The 21036-nt window shown below is 39.4% G+C and overlaps 1 protein-coding gene across 1 annotated transcript in view; it reads left to right on the top strand.

The window, feature by feature from the left end:
* The window catches only part of LOC137265542 (uncharacterized), a 79589-nt gene extending 65971 nt beyond the window's left edge, over nt 1-13618 (top strand). Inside the window, exons 5-11 of the mRNA XM_067800960.1 lie at nt 419-583; nt 1417-1592; nt 3121-3270; nt 3946-4060; nt 4816-4993; nt 6246-6448; nt 12239-13618. Coding sequence (XP_067657061.1) covers nt 419-583; nt 1417-1592; nt 3121-3270; nt 3946-4060; nt 4816-4993; nt 6246-6448; nt 12239-12435 — 1184 coding nt within the window. The 3' untranslated portion in view covers nt 12436-13618. The remainder of the gene's footprint in view (nt 1-418; nt 584-1416; nt 1593-3120; nt 3271-3945; nt 4061-4815; nt 4994-6245; nt 6449-12238) is intronic.
* The last annotated feature ends 7418 nt before the right edge of the window (nt 13619-21036 follow it).

Below are 21036 nucleotides of genomic sequence, written 5' to 3'. Positions count from 1 at the left end.
TGTTCAGACTAAATCTATTTTTTTAATCTGAGCCCGCTTAGGAAATGATTCATCATGTAATTCTGTAAAACAGACCCAGACTCCGTATACTGACTCTGCTGTGATTGTTTTATCCTCTTAATGCCAGTTAATAGGCAGAGTGCCAAGGACTTCTCTTTTGAATCTTTTAGTATGGTGCTTCACGAGTTCAACCCACTCGCCTGTTACTCTTTGGGAGGGCTTATGAGGTAGCCTAGTGGTTAAACTGTTAACTCATTACACTGAAGCTCCAGGTTTGATTCCCCCGCATGGGTACAATGCTAGTGTTCCCCGCTGTGATATTGGTGGAATGTTGCTAAAAACAGTGTAAACTTATACTCACTATTATTGCAGTATTGCACTTTAAGAGCTGTCTTACTTGATTCTGTTGCTGTTACAGACTTGACGAGTGCCATCAGCTCCCAGGGGACAGACAAGTGTTACCCCTGCCCCTTGATGGATGGGGAGTACAGCACCAGAACCGGGATGCTCTTGCGAGACACTTTCAAGCCCATGTACAGCCTCATCCAGGAGGTGTGGCGGGACCTCGGCATCACCAGACCAGGTAGGAATTATTTCCCTTGGCAATTATTAACAGCTGTATTGTACAGTTGATTGGTTTGTTGTTTAATGCCACACTCAATAATGTTCCAGCAGGATGGTAGTTGGTCTGTAAGTAATCAAGTCAGGACAAGACAAACCAGTGATCAACAGCATGAGCATCAATCTATGCAATTGGAATACAATGAAATGTGTCAGCCAAGTCAGCAAGCCTGACCATCCAATGCAGTTAGTCCCTTCATACGTTAATCATGGGTTAGTGAAGACCAATTCTAACCTTGATCTTCACGGGTATTGTATTGTACAGAGAGGTTCCTCACTGATGACAGTTTTGCAACAGAACTGAAGGGAGGCTCCCTCTTGTTGACAGCTACTTTAGACATCTGTCTGTTCAGGTATACTGAAGCGATACAGCTTCATAACTTACTGGGCCTGTTCAGTTTCAAAATGTTTCTGTTTTGTCGTCATGGTACCGCAAACTAAAGTGTGATTTGTCTAGGATTAGTCCTTTATTTTTCAGAGAATAACAGGCTTTCCTATCAGTTTATGTTCTAGGATATTTACTGATTGTCGTAGAAATTAACAAATTTGATGGAGATGAATGAAGAATGTCCTGTCAAAAGTTTTTGAAATAATGATATGTACTCATACCATGTTCAGCAGCAAAATCACAGGTTTATGTGAGTGTTCACACAATGTGTGAAACCCATTTCTTGTGTCCTCCGCCTTGGTATTGCTGGTTACTGAAATAGGCATAACACTCCTCACTCATTCCCTGTCCTTCAGTTGCTCATAGAGAATATTCATTCCATTAAGATATTGTTCCTGTGTTTTCAGATTCGTCAAGTTTGATTGTGAGGCAAGACGTGGATTTGTCGCTTGTGGCAGGGATTTGTCTTCGTGTCCTGATGACATGTCGGGCTGCACACAGTTGGTGCATGGTCAAGACACATCAGTTCCTGGCTTCCTGGTCGGTCAGCGCCTTCCTCCTCATCACACACACTGACCTCAAGGTGAGTTAGTGAGGGAATGCAATAACTGCTGCATCAGCCCTTTTGCAACTACTCTGTTGACCCCAAAATATGTGAATGATTATAGCTAAGTGGTATGTCAGTTGTTGGCTCTAATTTTGCAACAACTTAAAAGACAGGCTGGACCTTTAACTTTAGGCTTATTGAAGACAGAAAGTGACTTTCTTGTGTCATTTTTAATCATACATTGCCTCTTGTCTGACCTGTTTGTCAGTATAAATTGGTGTAAGCATAAATTGGTAATTTGTGATTTTGTTGGGGATGAGTTTAGACTGAAGACATCACTTTTGGGTCAATGAGAGCAAATCTATGTGTTCATTACATATAGAATTTAACCATGTTACTGGTTTAAAGTAATGGTTTTGAGTGCTGTTTGCTGCAATGTCAGCTAAATCCAAGCTACCTGTGATACTCTATTATCCAGAGTGAAATAGACAAACCAGTGAATGATATAATGAGCATTCCTCTTAACTGTTGGGTTACAATGACCAGCAGAAAATGAGGTATTAAAGCGTAACCTCCATTTGTCATATTATCTGTGTTGTTGCCTCTTAGGACAGTCATAGGTTACTGGAGACCTTTCCTGGAATCCTGAGGATTATTGAAGTGATGTTAATCCACTCCATGATTTTGTTGTGTTTGTTTTTGAAGTCGATGCATTTCTGAGGAGATCAGATTGAACTCGAGGGAAATGACAATAGGCACCTTGAGTATGTACTAGCTGCACAGATACATGCACTGTATAAATATCCTATCTGAACTCCAGTTCTTCTCGTGGATTAGTATTAGGTAAAGCTGCGCTTTTTCATTCAGTAGGGGCAGGGGTAACACTGTACTATACAGCTATTAATAATTGCCAAGGGAAATAATTCCTACCTGGTCTGATGATGCCAAGGACCTGCCACACCTCCTGGATGAGGCTGTGCATGGGCTTAAAAGTGTCTTGCAAGAACATCCCAGTTCTGTACAGCAACAGAATCAAGTTAGACAGCTCTTAAAGTGCAATAGTGCCAGAGTTTGATGGTCGTTGGTTTCAAGTCCAGGTTTTTCTTCATTGTTGTCCTTGTTCTGTCACAGCATCTCTCTTCCCACGTGTGTGTTGAGTGGAGGGGTAGCCTAGTGGTTCATGCGTTTGCTTGTCACGCCAAAGACCTGGGTTCGATTCATCACGTGCTCAGTGTGAGAAGCCCATTTCAAGTGTTCCCACTGTGGTATTCCTGGAATATTACTAAAAAACAGCAAAACACCTCACTCGCTCACTCACTCACTTGTGTTGCATTAAAGCTGAATCTCTGTGATACATGCTACTCTTACACTTTGAATGAGTTATAGAACACCTAATTTTTAATCACTGTAGTTGCGAAAGATTTGGGATGTTCTTTAACATCATAAAGTCTTTTTCAGAGTGAATTAATCACAACTCACTCTCACATGAATCATACTCTTGCATGTGATATCGTCATACATGAATGATGTCAGATTATTGACGGATGGTCCTTTGGTCCTCCAGATGCTAGTGGACGAGACCAAGCAGGTTCTGTACTACCTGGAGAACCTGACTCAGTCAGGGATCACCCAGAACTCCACTCTTGATCTCCTGTCAGGAGGACAGATCTCTCAGACCTGTCATCAACTAACGGAGATCAATGCCCAGCTGCAGGTAAGTGTGCAAAGAGGTGAAGTCTTTTTAAATGCTTTAATTATGTTAATTGTTGGAACTATGTTACAATTTATTAAATTGTTCTAGATTTAATAGCTGAGACAAAAATGTGAACTTGTGCATGTCTACTATTGATTTTTTCCTCACACGATTAAATATTATACCCTCCATTAAGCGTTCATTCCAACCTTCCATCCTAAAACTTAGTCTGGAACGTGTCTCGTAAAGTTTACATGCTAGGTTCACCAACATGTTCACACACGTTAATCATTACCTTTAGATGTGACATTTGCCATTTTGAGAATATTTTGAGAATTTTTAGAAATATAGAAAATATATTTTTATAGGGTTGCCCTCTGCCTGTCGGTCCGTTTGCTTTTTCATGGAAAAACAACTTGGTGCAAAATGTGTTTGACGGTTATCTTGTCCAGAAGCACATCTTTAAAGCTATACATGCTGCGTTCAATTGTTATTGTTCTCAGTAAATAGCAAAACTATTATCTATGATGTATATAAAGTTAAGAAGAGTCAATGAGAATGACTTGTGAACTGCTGATCCTTGTCACATTATATATATCAATATCAATATCATTCATTTCTGTGTCCCATAGTGGGAAGCTGGGGTATATGAACTGTGCTCACTTCTACACTTGTTTTCAATATTTGTTGTATCAGAGCCTCTCCGGAGCATCAATGAAGCTGTTTTCTGAGAAGTGTGGAAAGATTGCATCTGACTACTTTCGCGATACAATGCCATTGGGTAAACAGTGGAGAAGAAAAACTGCCTTAGGTATGTACACAAGCCACACGTAGAAATGTTATCATTCCATAGGTAAGTCACAATACTTGTGTAGCAGCCATAACAATTAAACATTGGTGGGAATTCTAACCATGTGACCATTGACAGTGTTTGCTCTGATGCAGTTATCTTGCAGATTTGATGCATAATTTATCTGAAATATGCAGGGAAGTTAGGTGCTTGCATCATTGTCGATGCAGTGCTACTGGGACCATAGTTCAGGTCATCTGAACTTTGGATTCTGTTTGATGATGGCAGTAACCATTTTTTTTGACAGAGGATGGTTTTAGCGTTAACTGCTCAGTGCTGATTAAATGCCTGACCTGCCTTACACTCGATGCTTCGATAAAAGTTCCAAACTGAAGTTGATTTCCAAAATCACGTCCACAGCCCCCCTCTCATGACACCAGGGATTTGACATGATTTTTATGCTTAAGGCAAACACTGAATTAATCTGAGATGGGACTCCTTGTTCACATGACCAAAGAGGATAACCCAAGGTGATGATGTCATCCATGGGATCACTCTATGACCTGCCACACTTGCATTCACCTGACCACAAATACTTGTTAACCAGTCTCAACAGACCTTTCAAGCCAGATGATAGTGGTGTCTTGAGACAAACGCCCACCGAAAAGACATTCATGACCCTTTTACATGAATCTTTTTAAATTCTTTTTGGTCTTCGTTTGATGTCTTAACCTGTTGCTGCTGTAGGATATCTCCTCTGACTTTGACCTTTGTAGAAGCCCCTGTGTCAGCAAATCTGTACGTGGAGCAGGTATTGGAGGCCATCTTGGAGCCAGTCATTGACGGAGTCAGTAAACTCAACCTGCCTTCTCAGCTCAGTGTCATCTCCATGGCAACGGTAGCTATTTGTGAAGCATGGACAAACCTTATCCTGAAGGAGAAGATCAAGTTCAGGTAATCCACATTGTATCATTGGTAATCCATGTGGGTATCTTTGAAAAAATCCAAATGAAATGGATTATTTTCTGCCTTCCACACACATGGATAAAAAACTGGAAACAACAGCTTAAAGAGAGGCATTTGTGTTTTTATTTCATGTTAAACAATTAATTAAATTGACCTAGATTAAATAGCAGAGACAAGAAAAATGAATTTGAATATATGTCTGCTGTTGATTTTGTTCTCATTAAAACAGTCATAGCCGTTCAGGGTTCGATTTAGTGCTTTGTTACTTGCACAGGTGCAACCCAGTATTTCAGAATGTAACCTAGTTGTCAACTTGCACCAAGTGCAAGTCATTTTTTAGTTGGTTAACTTCTGAATAAAACATCCAAATAATTCAATAGCATATTTCTGTCATAACATATTGCAATAAAAATATGGCTGGTACAACTGGGGTTTTATCATAGGTTGCACCAGGTGCAAGTAGGTTATCGTCTCTTAAATCGAGCCTTACCATAATTTCTAAATGTCTTTCAGGCATTTAGGTAAGAGCTGAACTCCAGTAGTAATCAAAAGACAAGTGATATGATTGAATCAGATCTTCCATAACTACTTGTTTTAGAGCTATATTGCATGATCAGCAGCACGGACAAGACTTGACCAAACACAGAACATTTGGGTAATGGACCATTTTGTAATCAGTGTTGAATAGCAAAGGAAAAGTTGGTGTTATGTCTCAAACACTTTCAGTCTTTTCCTTTTGATGTAGGCCATAAACTTAATCTTAGAATTGAGCATCACATGACTTTATTATGCAGAGTAGAGCTTTGTTTTTAGATTTGAAGGTTATGCAGTCTTGGCCAAGAACATTCAGTCCACTGGCCGAACCATTCACTTAACATTTCTTGTTACATGATCTTAGTTTTGATATACAGATTTTAAAGGCAAAGCTTACAGGAAAGAAATCTCTGTGAAATCTCTATGAAAATTCTGACAGTTAGTAATCAGGCTATATACAAACTTCTTAAGCCCATTCTTAACACATTGGCTATGATCAACATGAAGAATTTTTAGGGCTACAAACGTTTTGAGAATAAGGGCCCAGGTGGTTACAGTGATCAATATATCATGTTATTGTGCCTCAGTGATGTAGAATATTGTTTATGGTGTTAGCTGTATTTACAACCTTTAATGAAATATAAACAATACTACCAACTACAGGCCTGAGACAACTTTGATTTTACGAAGAAATGTTGTTTTTCAGTGTTCCTGGTGCCCAGCAACTTGGTATTGACTTCACTTTCCTCAAGTCCTGGATTGGTAGCGCCATCGCTAATCCAGAGGTCAAACAGAGTGTCCTTGACCTGTCTATCTTCAAGTTTCTCAATGGTATTGTCCTTATTTTAAAGAAGCAGCCAAAGAAACGTACGGCAAGCCGCCTACGCGACTGTTCAGCGGAGGACCTCAGTGAGTGCTTAAGTATGTGGAACTGTAGTCAGCAATGGTCCTGCTGCACGCCTTCCTGTACTCCCCACCCCCACCTATCCACAAATAACCTCCTGTATAAACTGTAGTTTGAATGATTCTGCTGCACACCTTCCTGAATGTATCCCCACCTATCCACAAACAACCTCCTATATAAAGTGTAGTCTGCAATGATTCTGCTTCACACCTTCCTATATCCCCACCTACCACAAACAACCTCCTGTATAAAATTTAGTCTGCAATGATTCTGCTGCGCACCGTCCTATATATCCACCTATGCACAAACAACCTCCTATATAAAATGTAGTCTGCAACGATTCTGCTGCACACCTTCCTATATATCCACCTATCCACAAACAACGTCCTATATAAAATGTAGTCTGCAACGATTCTGCTGCACACCTTCCTATATCCCCACCTATCCACAAACAACGTCCTATATAAAATGTAGTCTGCAACGATTCTGCTGCACACCTTCCTATATCCCCACCTATCCACAAACTACCTCCTATATAAAATGTAGTCTGCTAGTCTGCAACGACTCTGCATCACACCTTCCTATATCCCCACCTATCCACAAACTACCTCCTATATAAAATGTAGTCTGCTAGTCTGCAACGACTCTGCATCACACCTTCCTATATCCCCACCTATGCACAAACTACCTCCTATATAAAATGTAGTCTGCAACGATTCTGCTGCACACCTTCCTATATATCCACCTATCCACAAACTACCTCCTATATAAAATGTAGTCTGCAACGATTCTGCTGCACACCTTCCTATATCCCCACCTATCCACAAACTACCTCCTATATAAAATGTAGTCTGCAACGATTCTGCTGCACACCTTCCTATATATCCACCTATCCACAAACTTCCTCCTATATAAAATGTAGTCTGCAACGATTCTGCTGCGCACCTTCCTATATATCCACCTATCCACAAACTTCCTCCTATATAAAATGTAGTCTGCAACGATTCTGCTGCACACCTTCCTATATATCCACCTATCCACAAACTTCCTCCTATATAAAATGTAGTCTGCAACGATTCTGCTGCACACCTTCCTATATCCCCACCTATCCACAAACAACGTCCTATATAAAATGTAGTCTGCAACGATTCTGCTGCACACCTTCCTATATCCCCACCTATCCACAAACTACCTCCTATATAAAATGTAGTCTGCTAGTCTGCAACGACTCTGCATCACACCTTCCTATATCCCCACCTATCCACAAACAACGTCCTATATAAAATGTAGTCTGCAACGATTCTGCTGCACACCTTCCTATATCCCCACCTATCCACAAACAACCTCCTATATAAAATGTAGTCTGCTAGTCTGCAACGACTCTGCATCACACCTTCCTATATCCCCACCTATCCACAAACTACCTCCTATATAAAATGTAGTCTGCAACGATTCTGCTGCACACCTTCCTATATCCCCACCTATCCACAAACAACGTCCTATATAAAATGTAGTCTGCAACGATTCTGCTGCACACCTTCCTATATCCCCACCTACCACAAACAACCTCCTGTATAAAATTTAGTCTGCAACGACTCTGCATCACACCTTCCTATATCCCCACCTATCCACAAACAACGTCCTATATAAAATGTAGTCTGCAACGATTCTGCTGCACACCTTCCTATATCCCCACCTATCCACAAACAACCTCCTATATAAAATGTAGTCTGCAACGATTCTGCTGCACACCTTCCTATATCCCCACCTATCCACAAACAACGTCCTATATAAAATGTAGTCTGCAACGATTCTGCTGCACACCTTCCTATATCCCCACCTATCCACAAACAACGTCCTATATAAAATGTAGTCTGCAACGATTCTGCTGCACACCTTCCTATATCCCCACCTATCCACAAACTACCTCCTATATAAAATGTAGTCTGCTAGTCTGCAACGACTCTGCATCACACCTTCCTATATCCCCACCTATCCACAAACTACCTCCTATATAAAATGTAGTCTGCAACGACTCTGCATCACACCTTCCTATATCCCCACCTATCCACAAACTACCTCCTATATAAAATGTAGTCTGCAACGATTCTGCTGCACACCTTCCTATATCCCCACCTATCCACAAACAACCTCCTATATAAAATGTAGTCTGCAACGATTCTGCTGCACACCTTCCTATATCCCCACCTATCCACAAACTACCTCCTATATAAAATGTAGTCTGCAACGATTCTGCTGCACACCTTCCTATATCCCCACCTATCCACAAAGTACCTCCTATATAAAATGTAGTCTGCTAGTCTGCAACGACTCTGCATCACACCTTCCTATATCCCCACCTATCCACAAACTACCTCCTATATAAAATGTAGTCTGCTAGTCTGCAACGACTCTGCATCACACCTTCCTATATCCCCACCTATCCACAAACTACCTCCTATATAAAATGTAGTCTGCTAGTCTGCAATGACTCTGCATCACACCTTCCTATATCCCCACCTATCCACAAACTACCTCCTATATAAAATGTAGTCTGCAACGATTCTGCTGCACACCTTCCTATATATCCACCTATCCACAAACTTCCTCCTATATAAAATGTAGTCTGCAACGATTCTGCTGCATACCTTCCTATATCCCCACCTATCCACAAACTACCTCCTATATAAAATGTAGTCTGCTAGTCTGCAAAATGGTGTAAAATGGTAGAGACAGGTGTTTGCCACCAATGAGGACAATCATTTAGTGAATCATAGACACAAGAACTACAAACGTACTAATAGTTTTATCTCAACTACAGCTCTTTTGGTAAACCTACCCTCTGAAATCATCAGAAATGGACAAAACTGAATACAGGGCAGTCATCAAGTACTTGCAAAAGAAAGGGATGTCCCCAACACAGATACATGCTGACGTGGTCTCCACTCTAGGGGATGATGCTCCTTCATTTTCCACAGTAAAGAAGTGGGCTGCAGAATTTAAGTGTGGCAGACAAAGCCTTGATGATGACCCACGCTCAGGAAGGCCTTCAACAGCAACCACTCCAGAAAACATCACGCGAGTGCTCGATATGTTGATGGATGATCGACGATTGACTACTCGACATATTGGTAGTGTAGTGGGCATCTAAAGTTTCTGCAAGATGGGTGTCAAAGCTCTTGACAGCAGAACAGAAACGTGTCAGGTTCCAGACGTCCCTTGACAATTTGCGTCGTTTTGAAGCAGATCCCGATGATTTTGTGGCACGATTTGTAACCATGGATGAGACCTGGATACATCACTTTCAACCAGAAACAAAACTACAGTCAAAACAGTGGAAACATCCTGATTCACCAGCTCCGAAGAAAGCCAAGTCTGTTCCTTCAGCTGGAAAGGTGATGGCATCAGTCTTTTGGGATTCCAGGGGTAGTCTGCTCATTGATTATCTTGAAAAGGGTCAAACTATCAACGGCAGATACTATGCTGATCTACTGAACCAGTTGCGAGAAGCAATCAAAGCCAAACGATGAGGGATGATCGCTAAAGGTGTCCTCTTCCACAAAGACAATGCGTCTGTTCACAAATCGGTGGTGGCCATGTCAACAATCCGTGATTGTGGCTTTGAACTCATTGACCATCCTCCTTATTCACCTGATTTGGCTCCTTCTGACTTCCACCTGTTCCCCAAAATGAAAAAGGAACTCGCTGGTCGCCATTTTGCAAGTAATGATGACGTCATTTCCGCTGTGACTGATTTTTTTAGGGTAGCTGAAGAAGATTTCTTCCTGACCGGGATTCGGGCCTTGCAGCATCACTGGCAAAAGTGTGTGAACTTGGAAGGGGACTATGTAGAAAAATAAATTACAAACATGGACTTTGTAACTTTTTTTCACAGTGAGGCTTAGAACTTTTCGGCCAACCCTCGTAAAAGGCGACTCAGCTTGTCCAAGAGGCGACTAATGGGATTGGGTGGTCAGGCTCGCTGACTTGGTAGACACATGTCATCGGTTCCCAATTGCACAGGTCGATGCTCATGTTGTTGATCACTGGATTGTCTGGTCCAGACTCGATTATTTACAGACCGCTGCCATATGGCTGAAATGTTGCTGAGTGCGGCGTGGAACTAAACTCACTCACTCACTCACTCACTGAAAAGCCACTGTTTTTCTGCCAGTAAAACATTGATCTTTCATGACTTAAACCTTAACCTTAGAGCATAAACTAAGAAATACAGTATGTAAATGAAAGGTTAGCTTGTCGATCCCACACTCCCTCCCAAAACACTTGCAACTCATTGCTTATTGCCAAGGAACACTAACATGTAGCTGTCAAGTCATTGGCTTTTAGCTTTCAGATCTCTGGCTTGATTTAATGACCTTCGACAATTATCAAATTAACAAAGTTAATATTTCTTTTTATAATGAAGTGGGTTATATATGATATTTGGTTTATAGTATTTATCCATGAGATGAGCTCATGTATGCAAATTAAATTACAAAAATACACTAAATAATCAGTGAAATTAAACCAGAGATATATCTAAATGACAGAATGTTATTGAAGGCTCATTGCTATCTTGCAACTTTTTTCAAAGATTTTTTAAGTAATTCGAGAAACCCTTTTTTCTCAGGAAATGAATATACCTAAAATGAGTGACCAGATTGTATTTTGGTTCACATGGTAACTGAAACATGTCACATGTTCCTGATGATAACTTTGATACATTTAATTCTTAAAAAGGAAGCAGTAATGTGAAAGCGATAAATAGAAGTCATCACTGGTGCTTATTAGTACTGGACATATCAAGTTTGTTCCATTAATTGTATGTAATGCGACAAAGGCTTGCAAGTACTGATCAACATAGACTCTGTAGATATTTCCCATATTCAGAAATACTAGTGGTAAATCCTGTTTATACTGTTTCAGTAGTCAGATAGTGTGAAATCAAGATATCACAGTGTCAACCTTTGTTTTCAGGCTGGTTTGGTTGATACATGTCATAGTATCCCAGTTGCGTAGAATGATGCTCGTGCTGTTCATCACAGAATTGTCTGGTCTAGGCTCGATTATTTCCACCATACAGATGGAATATTGCTGAGTTTAGCGTAAAATTAAAGTCAGTCACTCACTTAATGTCCGTATGTGTCTCATGTCTCAGGCCATGCAAATATAGTCATAGGAATTTCTGCATTTCTGTTTTTGTCAGTTTTTATGCTTGTGTATTGGCCTAGTACCCCTGCATAATGGATGTTGTGTGCATGTGTAACACTCTGGTGGTACATATCCACAGGGACTTGTTGTTTTAGGGTGTCATTAATAACGTTATTAATCATCATCACCCCATTGTCTTCATCCCATCAATAGTGTGCTGCATTATCATACCACATTGAGGCATGCTAATGGACTACACCATTCTTACCCTGGTTCTGGTATCCTCTGCTGCTCTCTCACTTCTTATCCTGGTCAGTCTGCACTTGATCTCGTCCTCAGCTCCTTAGGGAGTATCCAACCCAAGCTGCTGCTGTGGCTGTAGGTTCTAGTGGAGCAAAAGCTGCCTGGTATCTCACGCTTCTAGAAAGTATGAGAATAATCATGAGAATTTGTTATGTCTGGCTTATCGATTCTACATCTAGACTGTGACATAAACAATGTTACAATAGTTAGACTTATTTTATAATGCATGTTCATAATGTCCATTGAATTCCTGGCTGTGAATCAACTCCAAGAACAAAAGCGTGGTGTCATCATGATGGTTTTTTATCAGAATGACAGTGCTAACCTCTGTCTCTGTGTAGGTTGCGAGTACAGCTCTGATGTCATCAACCCCCAGAGCAGCACCAGCAAGGCAGAGGGAGGCACGTGTGACTGCGGTGATGAGTCTGACATCTGCAGTGTGCCCAACATGGATGACTGGCTAGCCCTTAGAGTTCATGGAGGCACACGATCATGGAGGCTCCCTTCTTGTTTTAGTGGTCAGGGCGGTGAGAGCTGAGGTGAACAGGACTGGCCTTGTCCTGCCTTAATGTCAAAAGTGGCCCTTGTGACAAGAGAATCAAAGGGAGGTAACTGTTGTGATTAGTTGGCTGAACTGTGTTTGGTTCTGTGAGTTTTGTTCACAGCAATTTGGAATGCGATGAAAGTTGAAATCCTTTTGAAAAATTAACTACAACGTATGTGCTGAGTCTGGGAACAGTCATGACTAGATATCCTGTGGTTATTTCACAGTACAGCTAGACTAGAAGTGGAAGTCATGTTTACTTAGCTGACCTCAGAATCAATGACATCAGAAATCAAAAGACACCAGAAGCATTTAAATAGAGCATTCAGGAAAAGTCTGAGTTTGAGAAACCGTGCCAGAATTGCACTAGGAAACATTCTCATAGTGCTCCAAAAGAAATGTTTCTTCATCTCACAACATGGGAAAGAATATGAGAGCACAGTCTGACATTAAGCTTCTTTTAGCCAATTCTATGTGTGAAGTGACCAATTCATGGCAAGACAGATAGCAAGCATTGTTTTAAGGAATGTCTTGTTAAAACTGTGATCATCATTTCCACAGTAACAAACGCTAGGACGTATCCTTGCAACAGGTGCTTGTATCTGAAGAAATGCAGGACAAGAGTTATGGCCCCTGGATGTGGCACTGCCTGTGATACGCTGCAACTTGGACTCTGTGATACAATATAATGTTTATTTTCAGACAGAATCAGACTGGGAGAGGGTTTAGATTTATTGACAGTGTTTACAACAAGGTATCAATATGTGTTATTTGCATTAAATCACATTTACTGTCATGACAATCAAACATTCAACCTCATTCATTTTCTCTGATCTTTCTGAAAAAATGAGACAAAGTAGCTAGCTGCTAAGTAAAAGATGGGATCTGAATTCTTTCCCTTTTGAGGGTTGATCCATATATTATTGGATAAAAAAATTTGATATGAGGAAAAAACGCTGGCTGTGGGATATGTGCTGATTCAGTTCAGGGTCTTATAAATGCTTAAGTTGTGATTGTATGTAAGCTTCTAACAAGAGCATGTCTGTGAAGTATATTTTATGAGAATGTGACTGGTTGAAGATAACAGAAAGTTTAAACATTTTATGATGAATTCTTCCTGTTGTGAAACATGGTTCTTTTACAGCACATTATCATTCTCCACTGATAACAATAAACATCATAAATATTATTTTAATCACTGTATCTACTTATGCTTGTACACTTTCTGTAAGTTTGTAATTTATTTATTTTATTTATCATTTATGAATTTTGTATATATTTAGAGATCTTAGCTATTTTAACACAGGCATGTATTTTGCTGTTTGACTTTTCTTGTTCGTTGGATATGAGTATGAACAAGAGAGCAGCCTGAAAAGAAGGAAAAGATCTTGAATCAGTTTGTCAGTGGGTTCTCTTTGCAGTTAATATGATCTGTACATCATACTTAATTGAATGTTGAGAGATTAATATATTTTTATCATTTAGTAAGTACTGGTTGTTTTTGTTGAAAGGGTCTCAAGATCTGTATCGTTCAGGATAGTGAGGTAGGCTAATGGTTAAAGTGTTCACTCATCATGCTGGAAAATCCAGGTTTGATGCTTACATGGGTTATATTTGTGTGAAGTCTCTCTTGGTGTTCTCTGCTGTGATATTGACAGAATATTGTGAGAAGCAGTGTAAGCCATATTCATGCACTGCGTAATTTCAACACTGTTGTCTTTTATGACGGCTTGAAGCATATCATGTCAGTTATATTTCATGAGGCCAATTACTCTACACTTTTAGCTATGCACTGTTTGTTTTCATGTTGACATCATGACCTGTATCTTTGTGTCGACTTTGTTGTTTAGTGTTGTTACCAAGATATCATGCTCTCTCAATGACTGGAGTTGCACAAACTGATCCTTAACAAGAATCCTTTTGAGAGAAGGTCATCCTGCATACATGGTTCTCTGTTCTATAGATCAACTATTGTCTTCATTTAGATTGCTATTACATGGCAAGGGGAGATAACTCTAATCACATTTGGTAAGGCTGAAGATCTGTTCCCTGCATCAAGTCTTGTCTTTACCCGGACTGCTCTTACATGACAAGGGGAGGTAAGTCTAATCACAATTTCAGTGTTAAGACTAAAGATATTTCCATGACAAGGCTCTTAACTGGACTAAGGGCACAAAAAGTGTGAAAAGGATATGAGGAATCATCAGAGAATTATGTGTCTTTAGTTTAGTTATGTGGATTTAGTTTACAAAGTAAACACAATTTCTGTAGGAATAGGTTGTGTGTTTTTTAACTTGCCCTCATGACCTTATGTTGTATTCTGAGTGACTGCATAATATAGCAGTGTATAAATGTGTGAACCTTGTACCTACCTCAGAAGAACAAACAACAGTTGATATGATACTCATTAGCGTAGGCAACAATGATTCATTATCTCAAGCACCCAAGTCTGCAGAACAATCTGAGCTATGACTTTCATAAGTCATTGTTAAAGAATGTGACAAAGATCATCTAAGAGCTATGATTGTGATGTAAAATGGGATGCTAGATCTTGTACAAGAGCAATTTCAGTAGCATGTACCGACCATGTCATATTCTGCGGAGAGCCTGGATTGTTTTTTGAAAGAAAAACATCTTAAATATACCAGCTAAAAATATTTTTCTTTCTTTTTTAGCCCCAAAATGAATCATTACGTAGGCATGATAAATGGTTTGCAGAATAATGTGTTGCAGGTTCCCCCAAATTGTGTCTTTCCTTCAGACAAAGCTCTGAGTGCACTGTTGCTCTCGTCTCCAACAAACATCATGGAATCACACCTGAATATTATATGATCAGACCCAAGTGGATGTTTGGGACTTGTAATTTCTTACAGGGATGGGAATTGTCAGAAGTTTTTGACGAACACATGTACTCAAAATAATTATGTTTATGCATGACCATCTCCATGATATTTGACATATTTTGTCCTCCCCTCTCATTAGTTACTCTACCCAAGAGACCATCATACTTTTAAACACCTCATCACCCCTTAATAAATTACCAGTGAGCTACACAAATGCTAGTGTCTTTTTAAATTAAATTTTCTTGTCAAGATTGCTTTGTTTTGATTCAGGGTGTTCTTCTACAAAGTTATCATGTAGTAAGGGCATTGCTGAGTTCATTTGTAGTGTCCCCTGCTGTGATATTGCTAATATATTTTCTAAGGTGGCCAAACTCACTCATTCTCTATACTAAGATAGGGTGTATACAAATACCATACTCTTAAGTCACTTTGTGGAATTTTGCTCTTAACTTATGCAGTGTCATCTCATCAGAATTGTATTCCACTGATTACCACAAGTAGATATCACTTACTGAATAAATGTTTCCACCCTCTACAGAAATCTGCAGAAGCAAATTGTTTTGGAAAGTAGACAAGTTTAAAAATTGTGTGTGAGAGATGAATAGGGCTTGATTGCTTCAAAACAAGCCTTTCATAAGTGTAATGTGTTAGAACTTTACACTGTCTTCTGAATTCAAGCTAGTCCACTATCCCAAGATATTTCACTGAGGACATTAGGTAAGTGTCCAATGATTGAAGTCATCCTTGACTTAAAGCAATCAAGGTCTTTGATTCAGAACAAATACTCAGGCTTCAGTTTTGCTGCAAATTTAACTGAATAAAAATGAAAGCAATTGTGATCATAGAAAACATTTTTGTCTTGTTCAGATAGGGCAAACTCGGCAGACAAGAGAACTGAACGAATATCATCATCTGTTTACAATGACAGGAAGACCAAAAATTGATGTTTCGGTGCAGAGTGAATTAATGTTTGAAGTTATTTAACTTACATTTTTCATAGAAGTTTCAGTCTGGTATGTAAGTTGATGTGAACTATTTTAAGAGAGGGAAATGCGAAATGAACCATTGTCATGTTTTCACAGTTTACACCATAGCAATTATCCTTGTCAAGATCATTTTGAACCAGAGGTAAAGGTCATCTGGGGATTATCTCCCCTTACAATCATGGCCACAGCTTGCACAAGAGAAAGAGTGAAGTTAATCAGTTGTGTTTTATTGGTGTGTTTTTGTGGTCTGTAGCTTATGATTAGATCCCAAAGACACGACCACTGAATTGTGTGTCTGTAAACAGGAATTAGCTATATTTAAGTCTCTGACAGAAACTCACATCATTACTACAGTGTGCACTGCTTGATGACTTTTTGTGGAAATATTAGTTTCAGTTGTGTTAATGAAATGTGTTGAATTTTCCATCCTGAATATACTTACTGAACAAGATGTACTTATCAACTTTGACTGTATTTATTTGTTATGTGGAATGCCATTTTGTGGTAGTTTTTGCATAGTATTGATAACAGTGGCTTTTTGAAGAATGTGTTTTTTTTAGTTCTTTATCTTTGTAACAACCATTTCTTCACAGAATTTTTTTTGTCTTGAGTAATATTTTTTAATTGGAACATTTTGTGACGTACACTGAAGGTAAGATTGTCTTGGTTCTTTTGTATAGAGGAACATTCTTGAAAAGAAATTCTCTGTGTGATTCAGACTCAAATGATTACATTTGGCAACTATATAATGTTCTAATTGTCAAAATATTGCATCAGTCTTTGAAAAGCATTTGTCTGAGAACCAGTGAGAATTATGTTTGAATTCTGACAAATATTGTATGAAGCTGCTTGAAAGGCATGGCATAATTATTTATTGATGAAATGGAGCTGAAATCAAATTGTTTTGTTTTGGTTTTTTTAAAATATTTTTTATGGAAGAGTTACAGCTGATGTATTTTGACCATTCTCACTCAATCTTATCAGGGTTTGATTTAAGAGATAATGACATTCTTGCACCTTGATGCACCAGCCAAAGTCCTGTTGCATTATTTTTATTGCAACATGTATAAGCAGTTATTTAGAGGTTTTATTCAGAAGTTTACCTACTCAAAAACTGAGTTGCACCCAATGCAAATGAGAATAATAACTATGTTGCACTTTATACTATTGGATTGCACCAGTGCAAGTAACAAAGCACTTAATTGAGCCCTGATTATGTATTCATTGTTATTAAATCACCATTCTTACACTATAATACCTTGACCTGTTTTCCTCAATGCAGGGATGGAAATTTTCGACTGATCCACAAATTTCCGATGGTATTATTTAATACTGATCAATTGTGAACCCCCATTTGATGACAAAATATAAAGCTTTTCAGCTGAAAGTAGATTTTCCAGTTGCCATCCCTGTCAGTAATTTTGTTTCAGAAGTGACATCATTGTCTATATAAGTTTTCAGTGTAGATTCTCTCTTGCGGATATTTTCTACACAGGCTAAAACCCTAAAATTCCAGAGCAGAATTGTTCGTCTATAACAGGAATTACTGGTCTGACTCCATAACTTGGTTGACACATATCATGGTATCACATTTGAGTAGATTGAAGCTCGTGCTGTTCATCACTGGATTGTCTGGGCCAGACTTGATTATTTAGCGACCATCACTATATAGCTGGAATATTGCTGAGTGTGGCGTAAAATTAAACTCACTCACTCACCCATTGAGGCTAAAATTAAATGGGCAAGGGCCGTTCTCCAAATAGAGTGGACATTTAATACACTAATGCTGAAGTGTATGAAATGAATGTGTTGTTTATTTTTCTCATGCATAATTTCATACAGAATTGCAAAAATAAGCAATGAAATGAGAAAATCTTCTCTTTACAATGTACCCCTATTAACTTTACTAGAATCCCAATTTATCATGTAGCTTTCTGTGTTATGAACATATTGTCAGAATATTTCAAATATTGTACCACTTTATTGATGTGATATTTTTATAAGTAGAAATTATTTTGTAGACTGCTGTTGACTATAACTGAATGTTGTTATGTTTATGATGATGTTAAACCACACCCTGGATACATGAGGACTTTGCTGGGTCACATAGCAACTGCAACCATGGCAACCACCGTGTTATAAAACTGACAGTATTTGTATGAATATATTTGAAAGTATCACTAGAACACTAACTTGGCATATGCTATTTCAAAACTAGCTTTGTTTTTTGTGAACCAAGTTTATGGCAATTTTCCATAATTATTAGGCTAAAGAGTGCAGTTCAAAACTTTTTGTTAAATACAGAATGTTCTACATAGGAGTTCAACAGGGGGCATTATTTCTGTTATTTCATGGGATTAATAGTTCACAACATCACACTTCTTTTAGTAATGCTCATAATAATTATCAGTAGTAATGGTAAAATTTGTATAGATTTGTGTTTTCAAATATTCATGTATTCGGGTCACATAACAGACGACCTGCTTTGGCAAAACCTCTGTTGCCATTACTCACTGTGCGGGTAGAGGGAACTTCTTCTTTTGCAGAAGCTGATTAGCTTATGTTTGCGCTAAAATTGTCCTACTATCTTTGGCATATGCATGATTTGAGTGAAAATCAGAAAAAAATTCTCTTCAGTGTTAATATTTTCTTGATTTCAAATTTTTGAAGGTTTTCTCTGTAATGAGGTGGGGAGGGCATCCAAAGGTAGCTGATGTTGTAAAGTCCTGCATGGGTCAGATGGACAAAGATTTCACTGATTGCTGTCCATGCTGTCAGCTCTAGGATTGTCTTTCATGTACAGATGGCCTTGACATAGCCGAATATTGTTGACTTGGGTATTGTGCAACTTTCACTCTCTTGAATGTTCTCTGTATATAATGTAGTAGAGATACTGTACAGATGAATTGAGGGAAGCTGTCTAGGTTGCTGGTGTTCTGGTGACCCACTTCAGTTCTCATATCCAGATTTTGTTAATGAGGCCCTCCTGCAAGCTGGTGGCACACCCCTCAGTGGCATAAATATATCTTTAATTATGATGATATCAGTATGCTGAAGATTACATGTCAGAACAAGCTATGTTCGTTTGTGTTCAAATTATAGTCCAAATATCAGTGAATTGCTGTTGATGAGTCCTTTTGTTTTTCAAAAGGAAAGAAGAATCTGATCTGATAACAAACACCATCCTGCCCACCCAAAACTGTTCAGCCCATCCCACCACCATCAAACCCACCTACCACCATCCGGTCCACCACTATCCATCCCACCTTGTCACCATTCAGGTCAACCCAACACCACCCGGCCCAGACAACACCATACAGCCCACCCCAACACCATAAAGCCCATCCCAACACTATCCACCCCAATGCAACACCATCAAGCCCATCCCAACATCATACAGCCCATCCCAACACCATCCACCTCACTTCAACTCCATACAGCCCACCGCATCACCATCAAGCCCACCCCGACACCATACAGCCCACCGAACACCATCCAGCCCACCCTGGCACCTTGCAGACTGTCTTCACTCTTTTGTACAAATGTCTCCAGTTCTCCAGTTCCACAGCACTGTCACACATGAATTTCAGCTTCACAGATACCTTTTAAAGTATTCCTCCATATAAACACAAGATGTTTCCAGCTTCCCAATATATCAACACAGACATGAACACCTGCAGCCGTATACCTTCCAAATTGTCATCACTCAGCTGTGTGACATGTCATCAGTTTTCCTACCCTACAACACTCCATCTTCACGCATCTCCTTCCCTCTACCTACCTTTGAAACTTTAGTAGACTTCCAAGATGTCTCTGGTTTTCCTGTCACACAACACAGGTACCTAGAGCAAGTACTGTCTTTACACACACTTTCAAAATTTTCCATCAGTTGTGCAAGATGTCCCCATTTTCCCTCCTGCCCCCAAACCTCCATCTGCTGAATGAGGTGTGCCTCCAGCAGCTGTGAGGAGCTGGCTGAATGATGAACCACAACCTTCTAGTCAATGTTGTTAGTCTTCACTCAATCCGTGCCATACCAACACAGTACCCTCCATGTTCCATTGCCAACACAACAGTTGATCATCGTGTGAATGTGGCAGATACGTGGCTACTTTGTGATACTTGTAGTGCTTTATCTTGTAGGGCAGTTGTAATATCCTCTCTGTAGACTGACCTTGTTGTCTAGGTTTTATACAATGTATATATACTTCTATTCACAGTGGGATTGTTAACATTCACCATCTTCATTCTTGGACATTTATTGTTTGTATCTTGTTCATGAATTTAAACAAAAAATCATTTTGTCTCCTACACTTGATTTTGTTTTGATGCTTGGATTTCAGCAATTCTGTGAAGAGATGAAGATAGTTATTGTGGAGGGTCACACTGTCTTCAGTTACTGAATCACAGACCTCATCTTTTTTATCAGTTTTCACGTTTTTAACAGCATTCTCAGTTGACGGGTGACTGACATCTTGAGCATGTGACTTCACAGTACAGATGAGATGCATCTACCAAGTCAGTTAACCTGACCACCCCACCCCGTAGGTCACCTCTTACACGACGCAGATTAAGATCAGTTCCCGGTTCTTATACAGCCCCACAGATGCCTTGGTGATTGTGATTTGAGTGAGTGAGTGAGTGAGTGAGTGAGCGAGTGAGCTTTTATGGTGCTTAGCAATTTTGCACTGGAGGGGTTTGCTAACAGTTATTTGCAGAATTGATGCTTGGTGGCAGAAAAGCTAATAATTTGAACATAGATGGCC

This window comes from Haliotis asinina, chromosome 15, assembly GCF_037392515.1.
Source record: "Haliotis asinina isolate JCU_RB_2024 chromosome 15, JCU_Hal_asi_v2, whole genome shotgun sequence".
Lineage (NCBI taxonomy): Eukaryota > Metazoa > Mollusca > Gastropoda > Lepetellida > Haliotidae > Haliotis > Haliotis asinina.
Note: the sequence above shows the minus strand (reverse complement) of the source record. Positions and strands in the feature narration are given on the sequence as shown.